This window comes from Ostrea edulis, chromosome 4 (assembly GCF_947568905.1).
Source record: "Ostrea edulis chromosome 4, xbOstEdul1.1, whole genome shotgun sequence".
Taxonomy (NCBI): domain Eukaryota; kingdom Metazoa; phylum Mollusca; class Bivalvia; order Ostreida; family Ostreidae; genus Ostrea; species Ostrea edulis.
Window position 1 is genome coordinate 28,359,864 of NC_079167.1, and position 21,758 is coordinate 28,381,621.

At 36.1% G+C, this 21,758-nt stretch overlaps 1 protein-coding gene across 1 annotated transcript in view; it reads left to right on the forward strand.

Moving 5' to 3' along the window:
• LOC125668943 (uncharacterized) overlaps nt 1–21,758 on the forward strand; it is a 52,073-nt gene that overhangs the window by 3,056 nt on the left and 27,259 nt on the right. Inside the window, 9 exon segments of the mRNA XM_056161344.1 lie at nt 1,141–1,285; nt 9,358–9,577; nt 12,098–12,316; nt 12,652–12,810; nt 14,563–14,687; nt 14,866–15,030; nt 16,004–16,063; nt 16,165–16,209; nt 16,624–16,779. Of these exon segments, the coding sequence (XP_056017319.1) occupies nt 1,141–1,285; nt 9,358–9,577; nt 12,098–12,316; nt 12,652–12,810; nt 14,563–14,687; nt 14,866–15,030; nt 16,004–16,063; nt 16,165–16,209; nt 16,624–16,779 (1,294 nt within the window).

Consider the following 21,758-nt stretch of genomic DNA (forward strand, 5'->3'; position numbering starts at 1 on the left):
AAGCAACTTGAAGGTGTACTGAGAACCTATTCTATCCCGGATTCTCTCATTGAATTTCATATACCTATATTTAAATGTGAAAAATGTTTCCCTTATATTTTTATTAAGTCATGTGATACAATTCATTGTGATGTCATAAAGGGCGATGCGACCTAGCGACATTTTCTGAGTTTTAAATTTTTAGGTTGTAAATCTTGGCAATTTTGCTATTAGAAAGTCGTCCGCACTTCATGACTTTAAAGCATAGTACATCGTTCATATCAAATGACAAACGATCAATCTGCTAATATTCCTGTGAAATGTGATATTGTGTTGAATTGGGAGTTCATTCTATGTACCGGTAATACGACCATTAACACATGGCAGTAACATCTCACTGATGTCAGCTTCTGGGCTGATATTTATACACCCGGTTTGTAGGAGAAGACATATTGCATTGCACATTGTAGTCGGTCGATCGATCTTGTTGCAATGGATAATACGTGTTCGGTACGCTGACACACATCAATACGCAGATGAGCATTATTGCTCAGCTGGTTGGTACATGTATATCCTAGGTCAAGGTCACTACCGGACCAGAAAGGTTTGAAGTGTCTCCCACATCTACCGGAGAACGCATTATCTCATAGATTATATATATCAGCTGCAACATAGTAAATAAATACCCGTTTACAATATGTAACAAATTCTCGTGTGATTTAAAAGATCCCGCAAAGTAAAGTGCACTTTACAAAAATCTTAGAGAGAAATGTGTTTTGGGGTTGTTGGGTTTTTTCCCTCTCTCTCTCTCTCTCTTTGGTTTGTATGCAGAACTATAATAGAAATTACTACTGTAACAGATGAGTATTACGTCTTTAAGATTTATAGTCGAAATATCCAAAAGTTAAGTCAGAATTTCTCAGTACATTCCTTAATGTTTGATCCATCTTTATCATAAACATTTGACGCACTCGATAAAATGTACACATCTTTAGTATCAATTATGAAAAAGTAAATCATGTATATCAGATTTTGAGTGCAACGTAGCTTAGAGAAAGGTTTTCTATCCTGTGACGATATGAGTATAATGATATTACAGGTGTTTGAACAATCATGTAGGTCACGTATTTGTAAGTCATTCTAATTACTGTTATTTGTTAGATCTGACGGTGTAAGGATAACAAACTGCGGGAGAAATAATGACCGTAAATGGACATTAAAGATGGCCAGAAAGGTGTCGTATAGCATTACCGTTACCGTGAAGAATGATCTGGGGACGGCAGTATTTACTCAGGATATCACGAGAGTAAAACATTATACTCCTGTCATCTCCATAAGGTAAGACCTGCATGTATAACACATATTTCTTTCCTTCTCAGGGAATTCGATTTCAGCTACGATTTCGTAAATTCCTCGTCGATTTTTCCGGAAGAGTGATCACATTACCATCTCCACGCATTTATTGAAATCAATTCGATGTTTTAAAGGAAGTCAAGGGGGAGTGTAGTCAACATTAAAAGAATTATTCAACAGGTGTTCAGAAATGTGTCTACAGAACTGAATATTTGATTTTTTTCCGATTTCCTGCAATACTTAGATTTTAAAGAATCTTAGATGTGTTGCATATCTGATTAGATCCATATTAACTGCATGAGCTTGTTTGCATAGACGTATTGGGCTTTCTCAAGATGAAATAAGAACTTAATTCACGGAAACGGATTAAGAAATAAATTAGCGTTTTCGTGGATGTTGAAGGCCGAGGAGGTTATCCTGCATCATCCACGAAAACAAGAACTTTATTTTAATATCTACTCTAAATATACAGCCGAGAGATTTGCAAATATCATTATATTGATCACTTTTCATGATTGTAAAATTGAATTATCAGTTGTCGATTTTATTGTTCTATTAGCAAAACACGAAGTGCAAGTGAGACGTGTACCATCTCATAATCAGTCATTACGTATAAAGGTATATCGCAGAATCATGACCGCGGTATTCCTTTGGTCTTTGCAATAACCGTGGTAGAATATAAGTCTGAAAACACTTTAAAATCCTTTTGCAATTTGATATACCTCTGTAGTATTTCATGTATTTGTACCATTTGCCTATATTGCAATAAAATACTGTTTACACTAAATAACAACGTCCTACGGTGAATTGGGAATTTTACATCGGAATCTAGGCCACAACAAAATCCACTGGCATATTAGCGGGACCTAAACATACAAATGTAAGTGTAGGGAGAATTTTTAAAAATCTTTTTACATCAACATGTTTAGACGACAACGCAAAAAAGTTCAATGTAAAACTTATACGGTACCAATTTTGATGCACAGATGCGCATATCGACAAATAATGTTTCCTCGGTGATGCTCAACCGAAATGTTTGAAATCTGAAATAACAATGAAGTTTTAGAGCTATTTTAGGGAAAAACAGTGTGCCAAAATCCGTATTTTCAAGCTAGTAACGAAGTACTTAGCTACTGGACTATAGAGACCCTCGGAGACTAAGTACTTCGTTACTAGCTTGAAAATACGGATTTTGGCACACTGTTTTTCCCTAAAATAGCTCTAAAACTTCATTGTTATTTCAGATTTCAAACATTTCATACATTTCGGTTGAGCATCAAACCTTTGGACCTTGACATTTGACCTACTTTTAATTATTTTTTTTACAGTGGTCATAACTTCTAAATGGTAAATATTAGAGCTTTCATATTGTACATGAGCATTTCTTTTGACAAGATCTTTCTACTGGTACTAAGATATTTGCCCTTGTGACCTCGGCCATCTTCGGAATTGGCCATTATCGGGGGCATTTGTGTTTCACAAACACATCTTGTTTCATATTCACATAATCATCAATAAAAGTAATGAAGATACAAATTACTCCTTTTATACATGCTCACACCATCTGGCACTCTTTCACACTACTATCATACAGCTTGGTTGAATACTTCTTATTCTAGGTTACAACTCAAAAATAGTTTTCCAGTTTTTCAAAAATTCTGTCAAATTTCAAAACTTCACTTGATTTTTTCAACTTTGTATTTGAAAAAAAGATAATGTACCAGCCCAGTAATATGAGAAGTTTTGTTTTGTTTTTGAACAATTGAAAATATATTTTTGGGTATAGAGAATTATGGAATAACATCGTTATTGCACAAACTGAGAGGCATTTCACCAAAAATAACATTAGTAACATTACAAAAAATTCATAGTCAATCTTAATATATGATAGAAAATGTGTTTGCATCAAACAATCTATATTACTGTTCTTGTCTATTTCATAAATCATTGCTAGAGATGCTTGTTTATTTTTCGTATGTATTTAAAAAAACAACGAACAAATGGCTGATCTATCCTTTACAGTTTAATATTATCTTTGTGTTTCATTTTAATTACGATATTTCCCCAGGTATCACGCCGGAATGTGTTGGAGCTTATATACATGTAAAACACCTTCGCGGTTCTCAATATTTCTTCAACCATAAAATGAATGTTTCTAATTTCATTGCACAAGTTCTGGTATTTTTGTTTGTTCAAAATAAAGACGTATTACATGTTTAAATACTTCCTCTCGTCGAACCTTACGGTATCTTTCTCAAGAATTTACGATGTATTTGAGGATTTGGAGGGGGTTGGGATTCTCCCCCTCCTTTTTGTTTACATGGAGATGCTCGTTTTGAGCTGAAAGAGACATATTTCTTTCTTAATGTACCTTCACAGTATCACAAACGACCGGCTCCGAAGTTACATTAAATTTCTCTTTAGATTTTTAGAACTGGAATTTGAAATAAAACTTCAAACTTCATGTTTTCATCAAAATTCTGTTGCTTGAATTCGAGAATGGAGGGTGGGTGTCGGGGTGGGTAGGTTCATCCGACTCGGACTGTTTTGAACCCGGCGGTCAATGTAACCACTTCCCGTGGGGATCTGGGTTAGAATAGGTCCTCAGCGACCCCTGCTTGTTGTAATAGGCGACTAAATAGGGCGGGACATCGGATAAGACCGCAAAAAACCGAGGTCCCGGGTCACAGCAGGTGTGGCACGATAGAGATCCCTCCCTGCTCAAAGTCCATAAGCGCCAAGCATAGTAAGCTACTGACAAACAAGTTGATGGTACAGGGATTTCAACAGTCTCGATTGAATTCAGCATTTCGCAAATTCTATGGTCGTTATAACGATCTAGTTCGTCAATACAACCTCGCATTGGGTCAAATGCTGTCTGACGTGTTTCATACCGATTGTTAAGCCGTTCTTGGCACACTGATTTGACTGCGGATAACTCCGTTTACCTGATCAGGATATGGGGCTCACGGCGGGTGTGACCGGTCAACAGGGGATGCTTACTCCTCCTAGGCACCTGATCCCACCTCTGGTGTGTCCAGGGGTCCGTGTTTGCCCAACTATCTATTTTGTATTGCTTGTAGGAGTTATGAGATTGATCACTGTTCGTTATCTTCACCTTGCATAGACCTAAATTTGGCAGCCCTTCACTGGCAATGTTGACGTCTCCATATGAATGCAATATTCTCGAGCGTCCTGCTAGAATTAAACAATACACAACCAACTAACCAATATAACCATAAAGATGGTGATTGTTGATTATTTAGGAAGAAACTTCATTCACGTTTAGGATTTTTCCTAGGGGAATTGTACAAAAAGCGTCATCCCCCAAGGATCATAAGAAGACCACCTGCCAAGGAAGTATTTCATCAAATGAACGTGATTCCATTTTGTAAAGGCTAACATATCAATCTGCATTATATTGATTAAAATCCCGGGTTTCATTTCCTTCCTCTTTTTATGACCTGTATGATATAATGAAGTATAAAAGTCTCTTTTTGAAGTTCTTAATATATTCCTCATTTGCGAGTTGCACCTTTTTTAATGATCTGCTTGATCATACCATCGATAGTATTTACTCCTTCGATGAATATCATTATCGTCATTTTCAAAATTTATGAAACTCACACAATTTTACAAACAAATGCAATCTGTTCATGATGTGTATGTAGTATGACGTATTTCCTAAAAATCAGTGGCACGGAATAATTCACATCTCTGAATCTACCTATGCGTGATTTACGGCACTGTAGTGCACTATTTTGGTTACGATTACCGACAGTACCAGAGCCAAGTATTCTTTAAAGACTCAGCAAATTTACTGCTGCTTATCTTCCGCGTGAATTGAGATATCGTCAATATAACTCAAGACCAAAACAAATCGGTAAAATACTTAAAGACCAAACAAATTTACTACTGCTTATCTTTCGCGTGAATCGAGATATCCGTAAGATGACTCATTGCATCTATCCATGCGTTATTCTCATCTTTTCAGAAGGAAATTTACGTCTTACGGTAACGAGATGAATAACCGACAGTTCAATCATGCAAGGTGAAGATAACGAACAGTGATCAATCTCATAACTCCTATAAGCAATACAAAATAGATAGTTGGACAAACACGAACCCCTGGACACACCGGAGGTGGGATCAGGTGTCTAGGAGGAGTAAGCATCCCCTGTTGACCGGCTACACCCGCCGTGTATATAAATAATAAAAGTCAAGAAACACAAAACTCGAATAACATTTACTACAGAAGCATATTAGGGCCGCAGCAGTATCTTTTTTTTTTTAGTTTGTTATAACAAATTAGTAATTTGTTATAACAGATTATTAATTTGTTATAACAAATTTAACAGATTATCAATATCAACGACAAGAGATCATAATAGACAATCGTGAATTTTCTCTCCATAGTCTCCACATATCAAATGTACGGAAGCATATTAGGGCCGCAGCAGTATCTTTTTTTAGTTTGTTATAACAATTTGATAATTTGTTATAACAAATTATTAATCTGTTATAACAATTTGATAATTTGTTATAACAAATTACTAATTTGTTTTAACAAATTATCAATTTGTTATAACAAATTATTAATTTGTTATAACAAATTACTAATCTGTTATAACAAATTAATAATCTGATTTATTATATGATTGAATAATTCCTAGCTCTCTAATTGGTTGAGATCCAACAATGTAGAAATCATACTACGTTACGTTTACCTGCACGTGACCTTCCAGGTGAACATAAGGAATTATTTTTTCCACATAGGACCAAAAATAGACCTTCCAGGTGAACATAAGGAATTATTTTTTCCACATAGGACCAAAAATAGGTCGTTGAAACTTACAATTAAAGCAAAGAACAATCTTGAAGGCTTTTTTAATCATATAATAAAACAATTATTGCTGTTTTTGAGGTCAATACGATGATTTAGCCACCTTCGAAGTACAATATTCACCTCGCCCAGTCGCCCTTCAGGTGTCTAAATCATCGTATTGACCTCAAAAACAGCAATAATTGTATAATAACAGATTATTGATTTGTTATAACAAATTACTAATCTGTTATAACAAATTACTAATCTGTTATAACAAATTATCAATCTGTTATAACAAATTATTAATTTGTTATTTCAAATTGCTAATTTGTTATAACAGATTATCAATTTGTTATTTCAAGTTACTAATTGCTATTTAAAATCATTAATTTTACAAGAGGCCAACATGCTTTATTGGTAACCTGAGCATTAGTTAAAAGTATCACTACTGCAAAAGGCTATGAAATCGATACTAATTTTCCTGGTTGCATATCTAAGCTACATATAATGTAAATTCTATTCATATTATATTTAGCTTTTGCAGATTAGCTCAGACTCAGGCCATCTTTAAGGCCCATGAATCTCCTGTTTTGCTTTATTGCCACTTTAGTTATACTGTGAATAATTGTAACTTAAAAAGCCTTCTAATACATGGTGCTAGATCTGATATTGAGCACATAACTTTCAGTTTGCAGGAAATGTATGCATGTTGGAAAGCGGTAAATGTAATACGACCGAAAGTCCCAAATAACGATTTTTGCATGATTTCTCTCTTAATAGTTGATAGAATGACATCAAACTTATTGTGATAACTGTTTGTGACCTATTAAACAAGAATCATATAACTTTTTCTGGGAATTCTATAAAGAAGATATTGAACCAGAGTTTTCGGATACCAAAAAGCGGTAAATCTAGTACGTTTTATAAATGTCGAAACCTGAACACGGTCGCCGATCTTGTGATCTACCGAAAGTGTGCGTTTCAGCATTTTAGACAATATTGAATCAGAATGAGTTTTAGATATCTAATTAAGGTAACTTAAATAAATCGCAATTGCATATATGGTGCATTTATATGCGCATTTTATTGTGTCACCCTACATATTTTGTAATTATACATGTTTAGTACACGCAAGCTTTTGCCGCATATTTCAATGCAAGGTGAAGATAACGAACAGTGATCAATCTCATAACTCCTACAAGCAATACAAAATAGATAGTTGGGCAAACACGGACCCCTGAACACACCAGAGGTGGGATCAGGTGCCTAGGAGGAGTAAGCATCCCCTGTTGACCATTTTGATATATATATACTATAAATAGTGTGCTTCTTTTTAAACTTCGGTTGTTGAAGCATATTCGTTATTGAATTAATTGAATAATTTTATAATTCAATTATTATTTTGATGTAGTGTAGGCTACTAATGCATACGAAGTGTGATTTAAAGTAATCATAAGTAATTTATATGTAATGTATCGAAGAGAAACGACAAAGTTTAACATTATCATTCCATCATCAAGACGCTTAAAAACTGTGCTATCATCATTCCCTTTTTTACTTAATCAAAATGACAAAATATTGCAAAAGCACACTTTTTGGGTTAATTATTTACTTTAGGGAGTATAGTTTCTTTACTTTCGGAGTTTAGATTTTTATTCAAAATAACATGACTGGGTGAATGGGGAACATTCGCATGGCCAGAGTTGGGCAACAGAATCAATGGTTAATGTCATAATCATGACTAATTACCGACAGACATCCTCAAATATCGTTTTGCATGTACGCGTACGCTGTTTAGGTACGAATTTACCAAACTAAGGGGACCTATATTTGTTCCGATTAAAACAATATAACGATTACAAAATACAGCAGTTTTTATTATTCTGTGTTGTGGAAATAATGATAGAAACATAAAACGTAGTCTTAATCAATATTTTTGCATGAATAGGATTACTTAAAACCCAGTATTTACAAAGGGGCTGTGGAAATCGGTCAATGTCTTTGACCGTGTTTGGGTTTCGACATTTATAAAACGTACTAGATTTACCGCTTTTTGGCAGGTGAAAACTCTGATTTGGTACTTTTGTAGAAGAATTCTCAGAAAAAGTTTGTTTTTTATATACCTAGGTTACAAACAGTAACCTCTGCAAATTATGTGTTATTACAAAAATCGCTATCCGAGACTTTCGGCTTTCGGCCGTACTACATTTACCGCTTACCATGCAAGTTCTTGATTGAAAAGTTTTTGTACCGGTGGTATTTCACATTTTTTCTTTAAGAATATTTATGAATAAATATACCTCCCCTTCCCAGAAAAGGGACATATTGTTTTAGTGTGAATTCTTCATCTTCTTCCGTTTCTCATACTAAGTTTGTCCGGGCCATAGCTTTTTTGCCTTTTGTACGGAAGCATATTAGGGCCGCAGCAGTATAAAAAAGATACTGCTGCGGCCCTAATATGCTTCCGTACATTTCACTGTTAGCGCTTTCGGCTTTTATGCCTCTTCAGACAGTTATAACTGTCCAATCGAAACTCCTCTAATGTCTCGCGCACTCGACATAGATCTCGGATATAATACGATGGCATCCATGAGCGAATTTGATGCATTCATTTGTCAATTGTGACGTCACAGCAATGCATCAAATTCGCTCATGGATGCCACCGTATTACATCCGATATATATGTTGAGTGCGCGAGACATTCTAGGAGTTCCGATTGATAACTGTCTGAAGAGGCATCAGGAAAACTCCAAGCTAACCCCAAAATACACAAATATAACAAACCGCTCAGGACTATGGTAAATGTCCGACAACACCCAACAGAAAAGATAGCCGAGTACGTTGAGTCGCAACTTGAGAATGCGAATAGATCCCTTGGTAGTTATGTCCAGGATACTACAGGCCTTTTGAAAAAAAAACTCGAGAGAATATTACACTCATATGGAGACGTCACCATTGCCGGTGAAGGGCTGCAAAATTTAGACCTATGCTAATCATTTACAGACTTTGAACAGGGAGGGATCTTTATCGTGCCACACTTGCTGTGACACGGGGCCTCGGTTTTTGCGATCTTATCCGAAGGACTGCCCCATTTAGTCGCCTCTTACGACAAGCAAGGGGATCTGCTCTAACCCGCATCCACACGGTAGTATAAGCATATTGAGATCTGTGTGTAAGAGTATTGCTGGACATACTGGCAGATATGGGCCTCTTGTTTGTTCGTGTTGCATGTTACTTTGTATCGCTTTATGTACACTTGCAGGTGCTTGTTCAACTGTGGACGTAAAGCTGCTGTCTCTAAGCGAATCATTTACAGACTGGATTGCCACGATTGTAAGGCTCGAATGAAGTACTACTCATGGATTCTCAAATACGCTGATGGAAATACCAATATTATAAATAACTGGGCTTTAAACAATGGTAAGCATTTACATGTATGAAAAAATATTGTGATGAATAATAGATGTTTGTATCATGGTATAAGAATTATAATGAAAGCGCGTGGGGGGGGGGGGGGGGGGGGTATTTTGCATATTATCATTTTATCCTCATGCCAGGGCCGTAAATTAACCTTCAATTTGGAGGAGGCAGGGAATTAGGCGGGGGTCGGCCCCCAGACGCTGAGCACATTTTGTGCACACTGAACACGTTTCGTGCAAAATCCTTGATTCTAGGGCCTTCTAAGTTGTTACTTGACTAACTCATTCTAAAAGAAAGATTTGGAATGCTTTTTAAGGGAGGTATCATGTTCTTAGTTATTGGAAACAACATAAATTCTAATGAACTTTAAATTTTATTTTTTTTTTGGCTCAAAAGTTGGAGGAGGCAGCTGCCTCCTCCGCCTCCATGTAATTTACGGCCCTGCATGCTGTCAGTGTTTTACATTTCTCATAATACAATTAACACAAGTCATTCAGTCCTTATATTTACATTATAGAATTCAACTCGTTTCTTTTATAGCACGGGGTTATATGGAGAGTTGGCAACTCGTTTCTTTTATAGCACGTGATTAATGTAATGTGGAAAGGTCACTTGCTTGACGTGCACCAGTTTTTCTTATTGGTCTTAATTAACAATTGCAAACAATAAAACATTAGATGTATTACTTGTAAAGCGTTGGTAAAAGTAAGTCCACCGTAGAACAATAAGCCTGATCATGGTAATAATTATGTATATATGATGGTTTATTTTTATATGATAATTACATACAGTGAAACCTGTTTAATCAGACATGCAATACGATACAAATTTGGATTAACTGGGTGTTGGATTACACAGTGTAAACATCATTAAAAAATTATAGAATTGTAAGGAAAGTCGGGTTGAAATACACATTGAAACGGACTATAAAAATGTCGGATTAGAAAACTCAACTGTAGTTACTTTCAGCATTGTTTCTTCAGTATTAAACCACCGCCGCGGTGGTTCAGAGGTAGAGCGTTCGCCCCGCATGCGGAAGGTCGGGGTTCCAATCCCGACCACAACAGACCGAAGTCGATAAAACAGGTAGCGACAGTTCCATCGCCAAACGCTCAGTATCAGGTGTGAATGTCACGGGTCCTCGGAGATAACATTAAAAACGGATGTCACGTGTCACAGTAGGTGTGACGCGCTAAAGTACCCTCACTGCTCAATGGCCGTAAGCGCAGAACATAGGCCTAATTTTGAAGCTCTTCACCATCTTGGTGACGTCTCTATAATGAATGAAAAATTCCCGAGTGGGACGTTCAACAAGATACAATCAATCAGTATTAAACCTCTAATCATTAATTTTTCTTTTGTACACTAATTGTTTTGTTGATTTGTTTTACATCCGTTCGAGAATTTTTCATTTATGTTAGACGTTAGGTGAAGAGCCACAAATTTAGACCTCCAGTGGCGGATCTAGAGGGGGGTCCAAGGGTCGGAATCCCTCCCTCTTTCGTCAGAAAATTTTGCTAAAAAGGGACCCCCCCCCTTTGAAAACCAAAATCAATGGTAGACCCCCGGCCCCCGACCTCTATGTATAGCGCTGACAACAGTTAGAGTTCGTTATTGTGACAACGCCGACCGCAATATCAGACTTAGATTTTTAATGTCTCATTAGAAAAAAACCGTGATTCTCACTTCTAAATGCTTTGTGTTTGGCATAGGCGCTATCACACCAATTTTTACGTCTTAGGTTTGGCGCGGCCATGACACGAGCGGGGCTTGAACTCATGACCCCCCCTCCCCCCGTCCACGAAGCGAACCCTCTACAACTGAACCACCGCGAATACTAGGAAAAGGACTTAATTCATCGTCACATGCACAGTTTATTTCGTGTTTATTCCCCATTGATACAAAGCTTACGTTCACTGCTTTCTTACAGAGGCGGCAGTTTTTATGTGATATTGATCAATCCCACCTAGTATACACAGTGGCGGATTTAAGGGGGGCGCAGCCGGCGCCCCCCCCCCCCCCCTAAAATTTTCAAACTTAAGGTAAATCGTGGTATCTTGTTTAGAAAAATGTACTAAACAATGTAAAAAGCAATAATTTCTTCCACTCCCGGAGAAATAAATGACAAAATCTATTGATTTCTTGAATTACTTTATTGGGAGAACTTAATTTTTTCCAAAAACCCTTAAATTTTGCGTCATTTTATTAATTTCACCTCATAAAAAATGATAGAAAATAGTACAAAAGACTAAATAGGAGATATATTAAGCCCTATAAAATCTGTAAAATCCAGGAGCTTCGCCCCCTGGGCCCCCACCAGGGCTTCGCCCCCAGACCCCCTGCCTCATAAAGTGGCGCCCCCCGTAACCGCAATTCCTGGATCCGCCCCTGATACATCTATATCATGTAACAAATATAAAACTGCTATTGTTTGGTCAGCTTCGAATTTCTTATACACTTTATTGCTTTTAACAACGATGGGTGAAAACTAAACATCTATTTCTGTAATTGTTTTGATAGTCACTCGAAAAAAGATAATCATAATCAATGAAGGAGTTCTACGAGAGGGCTTTCAGTATATTCTATCTGTCACTCAAAACGAGAAATGGTCACGCTGCATACGCTACACGAAATGGAGATGGTGCAGGACCAGTCGAGGAGTCCCGAGTACAGTTTCGGTTACCATCGATATTAACAGGTCTCCATTGAATGGAAGCTGTCAAGTGAAACCACCTTCAGGTTTTTATTATCCGTATTTGTTAAAACAGAATCTATAACTGTTGTATACAGGGTTATTTATGCCAATCTACAAGTGCAGATGACTTGGTTCTGTTCTAAATTCGCCCAGACACACTTTTTTTAAAAGATAGATAAGAGAGAAAACAGTTTCGTCCGGTCTAAATTCGCTCTCCGACAACGAGGGCGAAATAACACGGGAGGGGGGATATTTCCCTGTATACAATATATAAACTGTCAATATTCTGTATACTGTTAAATCACTTTCCATAAAACTGCATACTTGTATTCTTTCGCATTGTTGGATGAAATGATTGAATAAAAAAAACTACTTTCAGGATTTGCACTGACTACTGATTTCAGTGTGAATTGTTCTGGGTGGAGGAACGGCGTCTCAGAAACGTTTGTCTATCCTCTGTTGTACGTATACAAAGCCCGGTACTGGACAAGTGACCAAATAACCGTGACTAGTTTCTTCACTGTTCTCTATAGCGGATGTAAGTATCTGTTTTATCAAAATAAATAACCGTGACTAGTTTCTTCACTGTTCTCTATAGCGGATGTAAGTATCTGTTTTATCAAAATATCTATGGGATAATATAATTAATAATTTCAAATATATGTTTGTATAACATGTAATTATATCTTTTAATTTATCTTTATACATCTATAACACTAATTTAGAGAAGATTGCAATGATTTCATCATTCAAATATTGTATACATGTAAAACTTTGAGGCCTTTTTAACTTCCACTGAGCCAAAGGTTCAAGTGCGCTCTTCTGGTGAAATTTTGCCCGTTGTATGTCGGTATCGGCGTTGTAAACCTTTCAAGAACATTTGGTCCAATTTCAGCCAAACTTGGCACAGAGTATCTTTAATTTGGGTGAAGGATATTCTATTTTGTTAACGCAGGACTATCTCCTCCTCCGATGGGATCACATTTTTACATGAAAATAAATGAGAAATTCTTTTTTTTAAAAATCATCTCAAGACCAACAGGGCCATGATTTGTCACCAATAATATATAAACACCCTCAGTCAATGCAGATTCAATTTTCTTCAAATCATGACGGGGGGGGGGGGTAGGATAGGGGACTCAATAGGGGATCACAGTTTTACATTGATATATATGAAATCTTATCAAGAGCAACTGATTAGATATGAGAATGTGCAATTGCAAGGATTCCAATATAGTATAGATTCTATTTTTGCCTAGTATTGACTTAATAAAAGTTTAAATGAGAATATATAGGATTTTTTTTTTGAAGGGTAACAGTGCTACACTAAATCATACCATTATGCAAACGTTCTTAATTCAGGTGCTTTTACATGGACCCTGAGGCGAGGGTGGGGCTAAAATCAGGGATAAAATTTTACATGATACATGAATATAGGGGGCAAAGTCTGTAAAAAGAACATCTTCCCTAGAACAACAATGTTTTGATAGACTATCATATTGACACTGAGGCAGCCCTGTGTTGTGTAGATTCAAGTTCAGTTAAGTCATAACCACGTGAGGCGCTAGGTTGGGTCATAATGAATTAATTGGTTTTAAATTCGTTATGAGATTAAAGAGGATAAAGGTTTTTGATCTTCTGAAGCACATGTGCATGTGGACAAGACTTCTTGAATGTTCAATTCCTTGGATATTTCGAGTGTGTTTTTAATATGTTCCTCTATTATAATCGGTGATATAGACATTTTCAGTGGCACACACAAATTTTGCATAGAAACCCTATATGCAAAATTTGTGTGTGCCATTGAAATATAAACACTCTGAAGATACATATTTTATTAAAAATACACTCGAAATACCCAAAGAATTAAACATTCAAAAATGCAAGAAGGGGGGTAACGGAAGTCCTGTCCACAAACACCTGTACCGGAAGTCCTGTCCACAAACACCCGTGTTCTGAGGTACAGCAATCAAGGGTGACTCGGGTGAGCGTTGTTACATGTAGAAAGTAAATACACAGGTATAATGAAAACTTTCGATTATAGTGGAGTGACTTTCATTCTACATTCACAGATAACGAGTACGTCATTGGATATAACGGATGATGTACATGTCTATTTCGAATTGAACTAGACGTCCCTCGCGCTTTGTTATAATCGTATTTTATTGTACATGCATGAATTCTTGAATTACGATTCATGATATTGTGACTAATAATATACCTGTTTATAAACTATATATTTCTTTGCACGTATCATAAATCCAAACATGCAAAAATCTATTCATGTTAGATGGAAGCTCGATCAGAAATTTGAAGCTGCCAGCTGGACCTGACGAAACTTCCGGCAAAGTACAGATTGTCGTAGAGGTGTATGATTATCTTGGGGACTTTCGGAATTGGACTTATAATGTTACGGTAGGCTTCCTGATAATTTGAGTCCAGGATATTGATTCTTTTTACGGAATTCTCTTGAGAACTTAAGCCAACATAAAAATTCTAACTGAAATCACGTTTAATCACGCGATAGCTGCATGTATGTGCAAAATTTGCAGGAAGAATTTATGCCTAAAGATATTTTGTTTCTTTCTGCAAGGTTTATCCATTGAATGACACTCGGACCTCAGATGAGGATCATAAATTCAACATCATTTTTGACGAATTTGATAGGCTTAACATTTTTGAAATACGGAACAGAAATCATCTTGCACAATTACACCTAATCCTCTCAGTTTCCTCTATGTTTACCAGCAAACAACCGGTAAGGATGTGTACTGCTTTTATTCTTGTTTCGAGTTGTTTTTATGCCCCTGAGATCGAAGATTGGGGGCATATTGTTTTTGTCCTATCTGTCATTCTGTCTGAAACTTTAACCTTGCTAATAACTTTTGAACAGTAAGTGCTAGAGCTTTGATATTTCATGAGTATTCCTTATGACAAGACCTTTGTGTGGGTACCAACATTTTTTACTCATTGACCTACTTTTTGAAAACTTTAACCGTGCTAATAACTTTTGAACAGAAAGTACTAGAGCTTTAATATTTCACATGAGTATTCCTTGTGACAAAACCTTTCCGTTGGTACTAAACCATTGGACCTTGACATTTGACCTACTTTTTAAATAAAGTGCACCACCACGGCACATGATACGCCCGTCACATATTGTTAACAGTATAGATTGTACCCATTAAAACATTTTTTTTTTTATATCGCCTTAATTAAATGTCACAGTGACCTTAAAGTAGGATGCGACACACCTTCTACCTAAGATGCATTAGTTGACCAATTTTGGTGATTCTAGGTCTAATAGTTTTCAAGTTATGAGCCGGACAAGTTTTTGCCATATATGGCCATATATCTTCTTAATGAAAAGTCACAGTGACTTGGTTTTAATGTGCGACACACCTTCTACCCAAGATGTATCTACAGACAAAGTTTGATGATTCTAGGCCTTGTAGTATTTAAGTTACGGGTCGGACACGAAAAAGCTAAAGACGGACGGACAGACGGACGGACATGAACGCCATACCATAATACGTCCCGTCTTAAGACGGGCGTATAAAAATTGACATTGGTCATAACTTCTAAATGGTAAATATTAGACCTTGGCCATCTTTGGAATTGGCCATTACCGGGGGCATTTGTGTTTATTTATCTTTGAATAAGAAGTCAACAATTATGACGATGTAGAGAGATAGCATCTTAGCATTATACTTCGGTATTAATCATTATAGATGGATACTTCCGTGCGTGGTATTCGGGAGTTTTTGAATAGTTCTTCAAAATGCGAAGCAGTAAGTACTAAGTATACGGACTGAGAACGCATTTTATCGTGAAGTTCACAATCGATAATTTGAAATAAGGGTATTAAATAATGTTGGCTTTTCTTCATCAGATAAATCCATTTTTGGAAGACGAACTTACTGGAAGATATTCGAAGGTAAAGCCAAATGAAATTGAAAATGCATGAAGAATATTGAACATTTCCGAATTTGTATATAATAATTTTTTATGATAATCAATTTAGTACATACATGTACATTGTACATGTATTTGAATGATTTAATTTCATTTGTAAATCATATTCCACATGCGTATATTGTAAAAGCATTGGGACATAATTTGCAAATTTCAAAATAGTGATTTAAAAATTGAGTTATAAGAAATGAAGTTAATAGCAAAAACTTATTATGGGACATTTCGAAGTGATTTTGGGATAATTTAAGCAGATTTATGAAATACACAACAACCATCATGTAACAACAATATGGTTCGGTATACTATTTATTGCATTCCCTAAAGAAAATAACGCCCACCACGAACAGGTTAACTTACCCTTTTCTTTTGTTTGCAGAAAATAGAAGAACTGATGAGTAATATTTCAGATATCGTAAATACCACCTTTGAAATCAACGGAAATACAATTCTCTCTCCCCCAGTGCTGAACCTGATCACGTGGACGATGCATTCCATTACGTCAAACTACCTGTATCTCAATGACAAAACAATTGTATGAAATGAAAAACAGATCTTTTATGATCTATATATTTCTTATCGATTAATTGATTTTTTATCAAATGCCAATGCAGTGGCGGATCTAGATGAGGCTTCGTGGTTGCACCACCCCCACCCCCACCCCACCACCCCTTATTTAAAAGTCAGTTTTGCCAGCTTTTTAATTGTAAGAAATGTTTTATTCGTGCACAAAAAAAATACATGAATAGGATTAAATGGCAGTTTATTATAGATCTCTCCTAATTTTTGCCATTTTGGGGTCTTCAATCCCCCCCCCCCCCTTCTTGGGTGGAAAATATACGAACTTGGGGTAGCAAACCCTTGCCTTTGAAATTGCTAGATCCGCCACTGCTATTAGCTGACATATATATGTTTATGTATAATCCTATGAAGTAGGAGAATCGGAAATCTTCATTTTCAACATGAATCGCGATTATTTTCTACTTTGCAACACTGTCAACGGTCTTTGAAATGGCAAAAAGCATGACTGTGCACTTCATTCCAGCTTTTATGGTAAATGCAAATGAAAATCATTTTAGAACTTCCATTTACACTATGTATATTAAAACAACATTCGCCAATTGCAAGGGCACGATTTTATTTCAATTTAAAATATTCTGATTCTGCGAATCATTTCCCCCCATTTTTAAATGTAGAAAACCAATTAATTTCTAGTAGTTTGGTGACGTCGCTGTGGTTGGTCATTATTCGCATTAAACGTTCTGAACAACTTCATCTCAGTTTAACTACAAGAAATTTGCTTTTTAAGAACCTGCATAATGGAAAGACTGTAGTAAAAATGAATTCCGCATCCACATTTGGATAAAGAATTTTAAAAATGTAATATGTAATGGTTACACGGCCGGATAATTCCGGGAATGATGCTTGATGTGAAATAATGTCCACAAATTTAATTTTGTTCGGACTTGGTCGCCAAAGTTACAGCGCAGAGGTAACAGTGCAGAGGTATCCACTTTTTTTATCCGAGTCAATTTTCCCCCTATCTGCTCTACCTGTACTTACAGCCTGCTCTCTTCTGACATCGAGTCTCACTATTTGGGGATCCGGGTTAGAATAGATCTTCAGTACCCCTTGCTTGTCGTAAGAGGCGACTAAATGGGGCGGTCCTTCGGATGAGACCGCAAAAACCGAGACTCCGTGTCACAGCAGGTATGACCCGATAAAGATCCCTCCCTACTCAAAGGCCATAAGCGCCGAGCATAAGCCAAACTTTTGCAGCTCTTAAATGGCAGTTGTGGCGTCTCCATTGGAGTGAAAACCTCGAGAGAGACGTTATACAAGATAAACCATCCATTAAAATATCGTCCGTCGGTCGTAACCTTTTGAATAATTTTAGCTTCATATCTGGAACAACTGAACAAACAGGTAATTTCAACAGTTTTTGTATATTAGATAGCACCTATAAGTCGAGGGGGGAAATCGGTGAATTTCATGGATTCTTCTTTCCCTGGGGTGTGTGGCTAAAATTATCAAGATTACTGTAATCTTCAAAAAATCTTCTTTAATACAAGAAGTGAAGCAGCCGAATATGAGGATGATTATTGACCTCTAAACTATGACATGACCCCTGAGTTCAGATCATAGGCTGGCTCGAGGGTGGTCAAGTTATGTATTAAAACTGCATTTTATCTTAGACGCTGGGCATTGAAGAGGCAAATTGTTTAAGTACTGAACCCTCTATCAAAACTGTGAAATCCATGACTTATGGGTTCAGGCCTTAATTAAGGTGGGGCTACATGTAAATTGGTGTCTGACTGCCTGGGCCCTGTCAGAGGGGTGTGGTTAAAACCATCCAAATTAACGTAATCTTGGAAAAAATACCCCTGAACAGCACGCAGTCAAACTATTGGCGTGATTAAAATCATCAATGAGCTCTATATCAAAATTGTGAAATTCATATGCCCGGGTTCAGGGTTTATATCCCAGATGGGACATATAAATGCAATCATATCTTACAAAATCTTCTTTACTTCTGGACAAAGAGTAAAAATATCAGCCCTCTACCAAACACTATGAAATTCAACCCCTGGGTTCAGATCCTAAGGTGGAGCAAAGTTCGTCAAGACATATATTAAGGTAGTACTCTACATCGTCATAATGGCTGACTTCCTTTAAAACATGGATGAAAAAATCGACATCAGCAATATCTAACTTTTCCTTTTCCATTTAAATGCTTAGCCGAGTAGGTTCGAATACTGACTGTTGAACTGTAGGTCGCAGGTTCGAGTCCAGCAGGGGTTTTATTTTTTTTTCCCCAGATTACTATCTACTAAAACTGTATTTTTTGACAAAATAAAGTAAATTTGAAAATTTTCAACTTCAAAATATTGTTGTACATATCCTCCACTTTTCATCTACATCAAATTTCTCTGGTGTAGCATACCTCCTTAAGAATGATTACCTATCATGAACAATAAGCTTTCTTTGAAAACTGTAAAACTTCATTTGCAATTTTACAACTGAAATAGAAAATCGTATTTCGCTGTGACGTGGTAAAACTTGAATTGCTCACCTATAATAGAAATCTATATATCAACAAATGCGTATGATACTCGTTATACCAATATATCTATCATCTAGTACAACGTATAGAAACGGAGAAGTATGAAAAGGCACACAGGTAATATAGGTGACACAGAGTAAAATATTCCTACAGGTAATATAGGTAACACAGAGTAAAATATTCCTCCTCAGGTGACCGTTAAGGTAATATAGGTAACAGTAAAATATTCCTATAGGTAATATAGGTAACACAGAGTAAAATATTCCTACTCAGGTGACCGTTAAGGTAATATAGGTAACAGTAAAATATTCCTACAGGTAATATAGGTAACACAGTAAAATATTCCTACAGGTAATATAGGTAACACAGTAAAATATTCCTACAGGTAATATAGATAACACAGTAAAATATTCCTACAGGTAATATAGGTAACGCAGTAAAATATTCCTACAGGTAATATAGATAACACAGTAAAATATTCCTACAGGTAATATAGATAACACAGTAAAATATTCCTACAGGTAATATAGGTAACGCAGTAAAATATTCCTACAGGTAATATAGATAACACAGTAAAATATTCCTACAGGTAATATAGGTAACACAGTAAAATATTCCTACAGGTAATATAGATAACACAGTAAAATATTCCTACAGGTAATATAGGTAACGCAGTAAAATATTCCTACAGGTAATATAGATAACACAGTAAAATATTCCTACAGGTAATATAGATAACACAGTAAAATATTCCTACAGGTAATATAGATAACACAGTAAAATATTCCTACAGGTAATATAGATAACACAGTAAAATATTCCTACAGGTAATATAGATAACACAGTAAAATATTCCTACAGGTAATATAGATAACACAGTAAAATATTCCTACAGGTAATATAGATAACACAGTAAAATATTCCTACAGGTAATATAGATAACACAGTAAAATATTCCTACTCAGGTGACCGTTAAGGTAATATAGGTAACACGGTAAAATATTCCTACAGGTAATATAGATAACACGGTAAAATATTCCTACAGGTAATATAGATAACACAGTAAAATATTCCTACAGGTAATATAGATAACACAGTAAAATATTCCTACAGGTAATATAGATAACACAGTAAAATATTCCTACAGGTAATATAGATAACACAGTAAAATATTCCTACAGGTAATATAGATAACACAGTAAAATATTCCTACAGGTAATATAGGTAACACAGTAAAATATTCCTACTCAGGTGACCGTTAAGGTAATATAGGTAACAGTAAAATATTCCTACAGGTAATATAGATAACACAGTAAAATATTCCTACAGGTAATATAGGTAACACAGTAAAATATTCCTACAGGTAATATAGGTAACGCAGAGTAAAATATTCCTACTCAGTTGACCGTTAAGGCCCATGGGCCTTTTGTTTTACGACTTGGATTTGGCGCGGGACCAGGAGATTTCTTTAACGTACATTCCGAACAAATACTGCGCTCATGACAACCGTCTGCAAGAGCAGTAACTCTTGTAACTTTAACGACCTGCCCCAGCATGGGCTCGCTATGATCCGAACTCACAATTCAACCTTAATCACTGAACAATCAGAATCTAAAAGTTATGTATTCCCTTCAAATTTGCAATAATGTGTATGTGCATTTACAAGAAATAGAGGATAAAATAATATATTTTTATCAATAAATTCTTTTAAAATACACAACTCATATATAAGGTAAAAATGGATATTTTATTACGTAAGTAATTGACAGATATTGATTGATTGATTGTATCTTGCTTAATGTCTCGCTCGAGAATATTTCACTCATATGGAGACGTCACCAAGACCGGTAAAGGGCTTCAAATGTATGCTCGGCATTTATGGCCATTGAGCAGTGAGGGTTTTTTAGCGTGCCACACCTACTGTGACACGGGTCATCCGTTTTTAAGGAAATATCCGAGGACCCGTGACACCAGATGCCGAGCGTTTGGCGATGAAACTGTCACTACCTGTTTTGACTACCTGTCGTGGCCAGTATTCGAACCCCGGCCTTCCGCATGCGGGGCGAACACTCTAATCTCTCGGCCACCGCGGCGGTCAATAGACAAATAAAACAAATATTAACATATGTACAAAACACATAAGTAGAACATGCTCAAAATGTAACAAGATATTTTATATAAAACATCAGCATATATATACACATAGTGCTAGTAAAAAATATCACTAACTTTTTTTGCATAGTAGAAAGATTAAATTCATTAATAAATTTACTTTTCATGTTGGAAATGTATCGTGTATCCGATTTGCATTTTCCAAAGGATGTACATGTATATTCTTTTTGCTGAATGAAAATTCCTGTCGTTTTTTAAAAGGATATACGCGACGTTTCTCAATAATTTATTATTTTTCGTGATGTTTCACGCATAATTCACTTGCACTCTATCTCGCT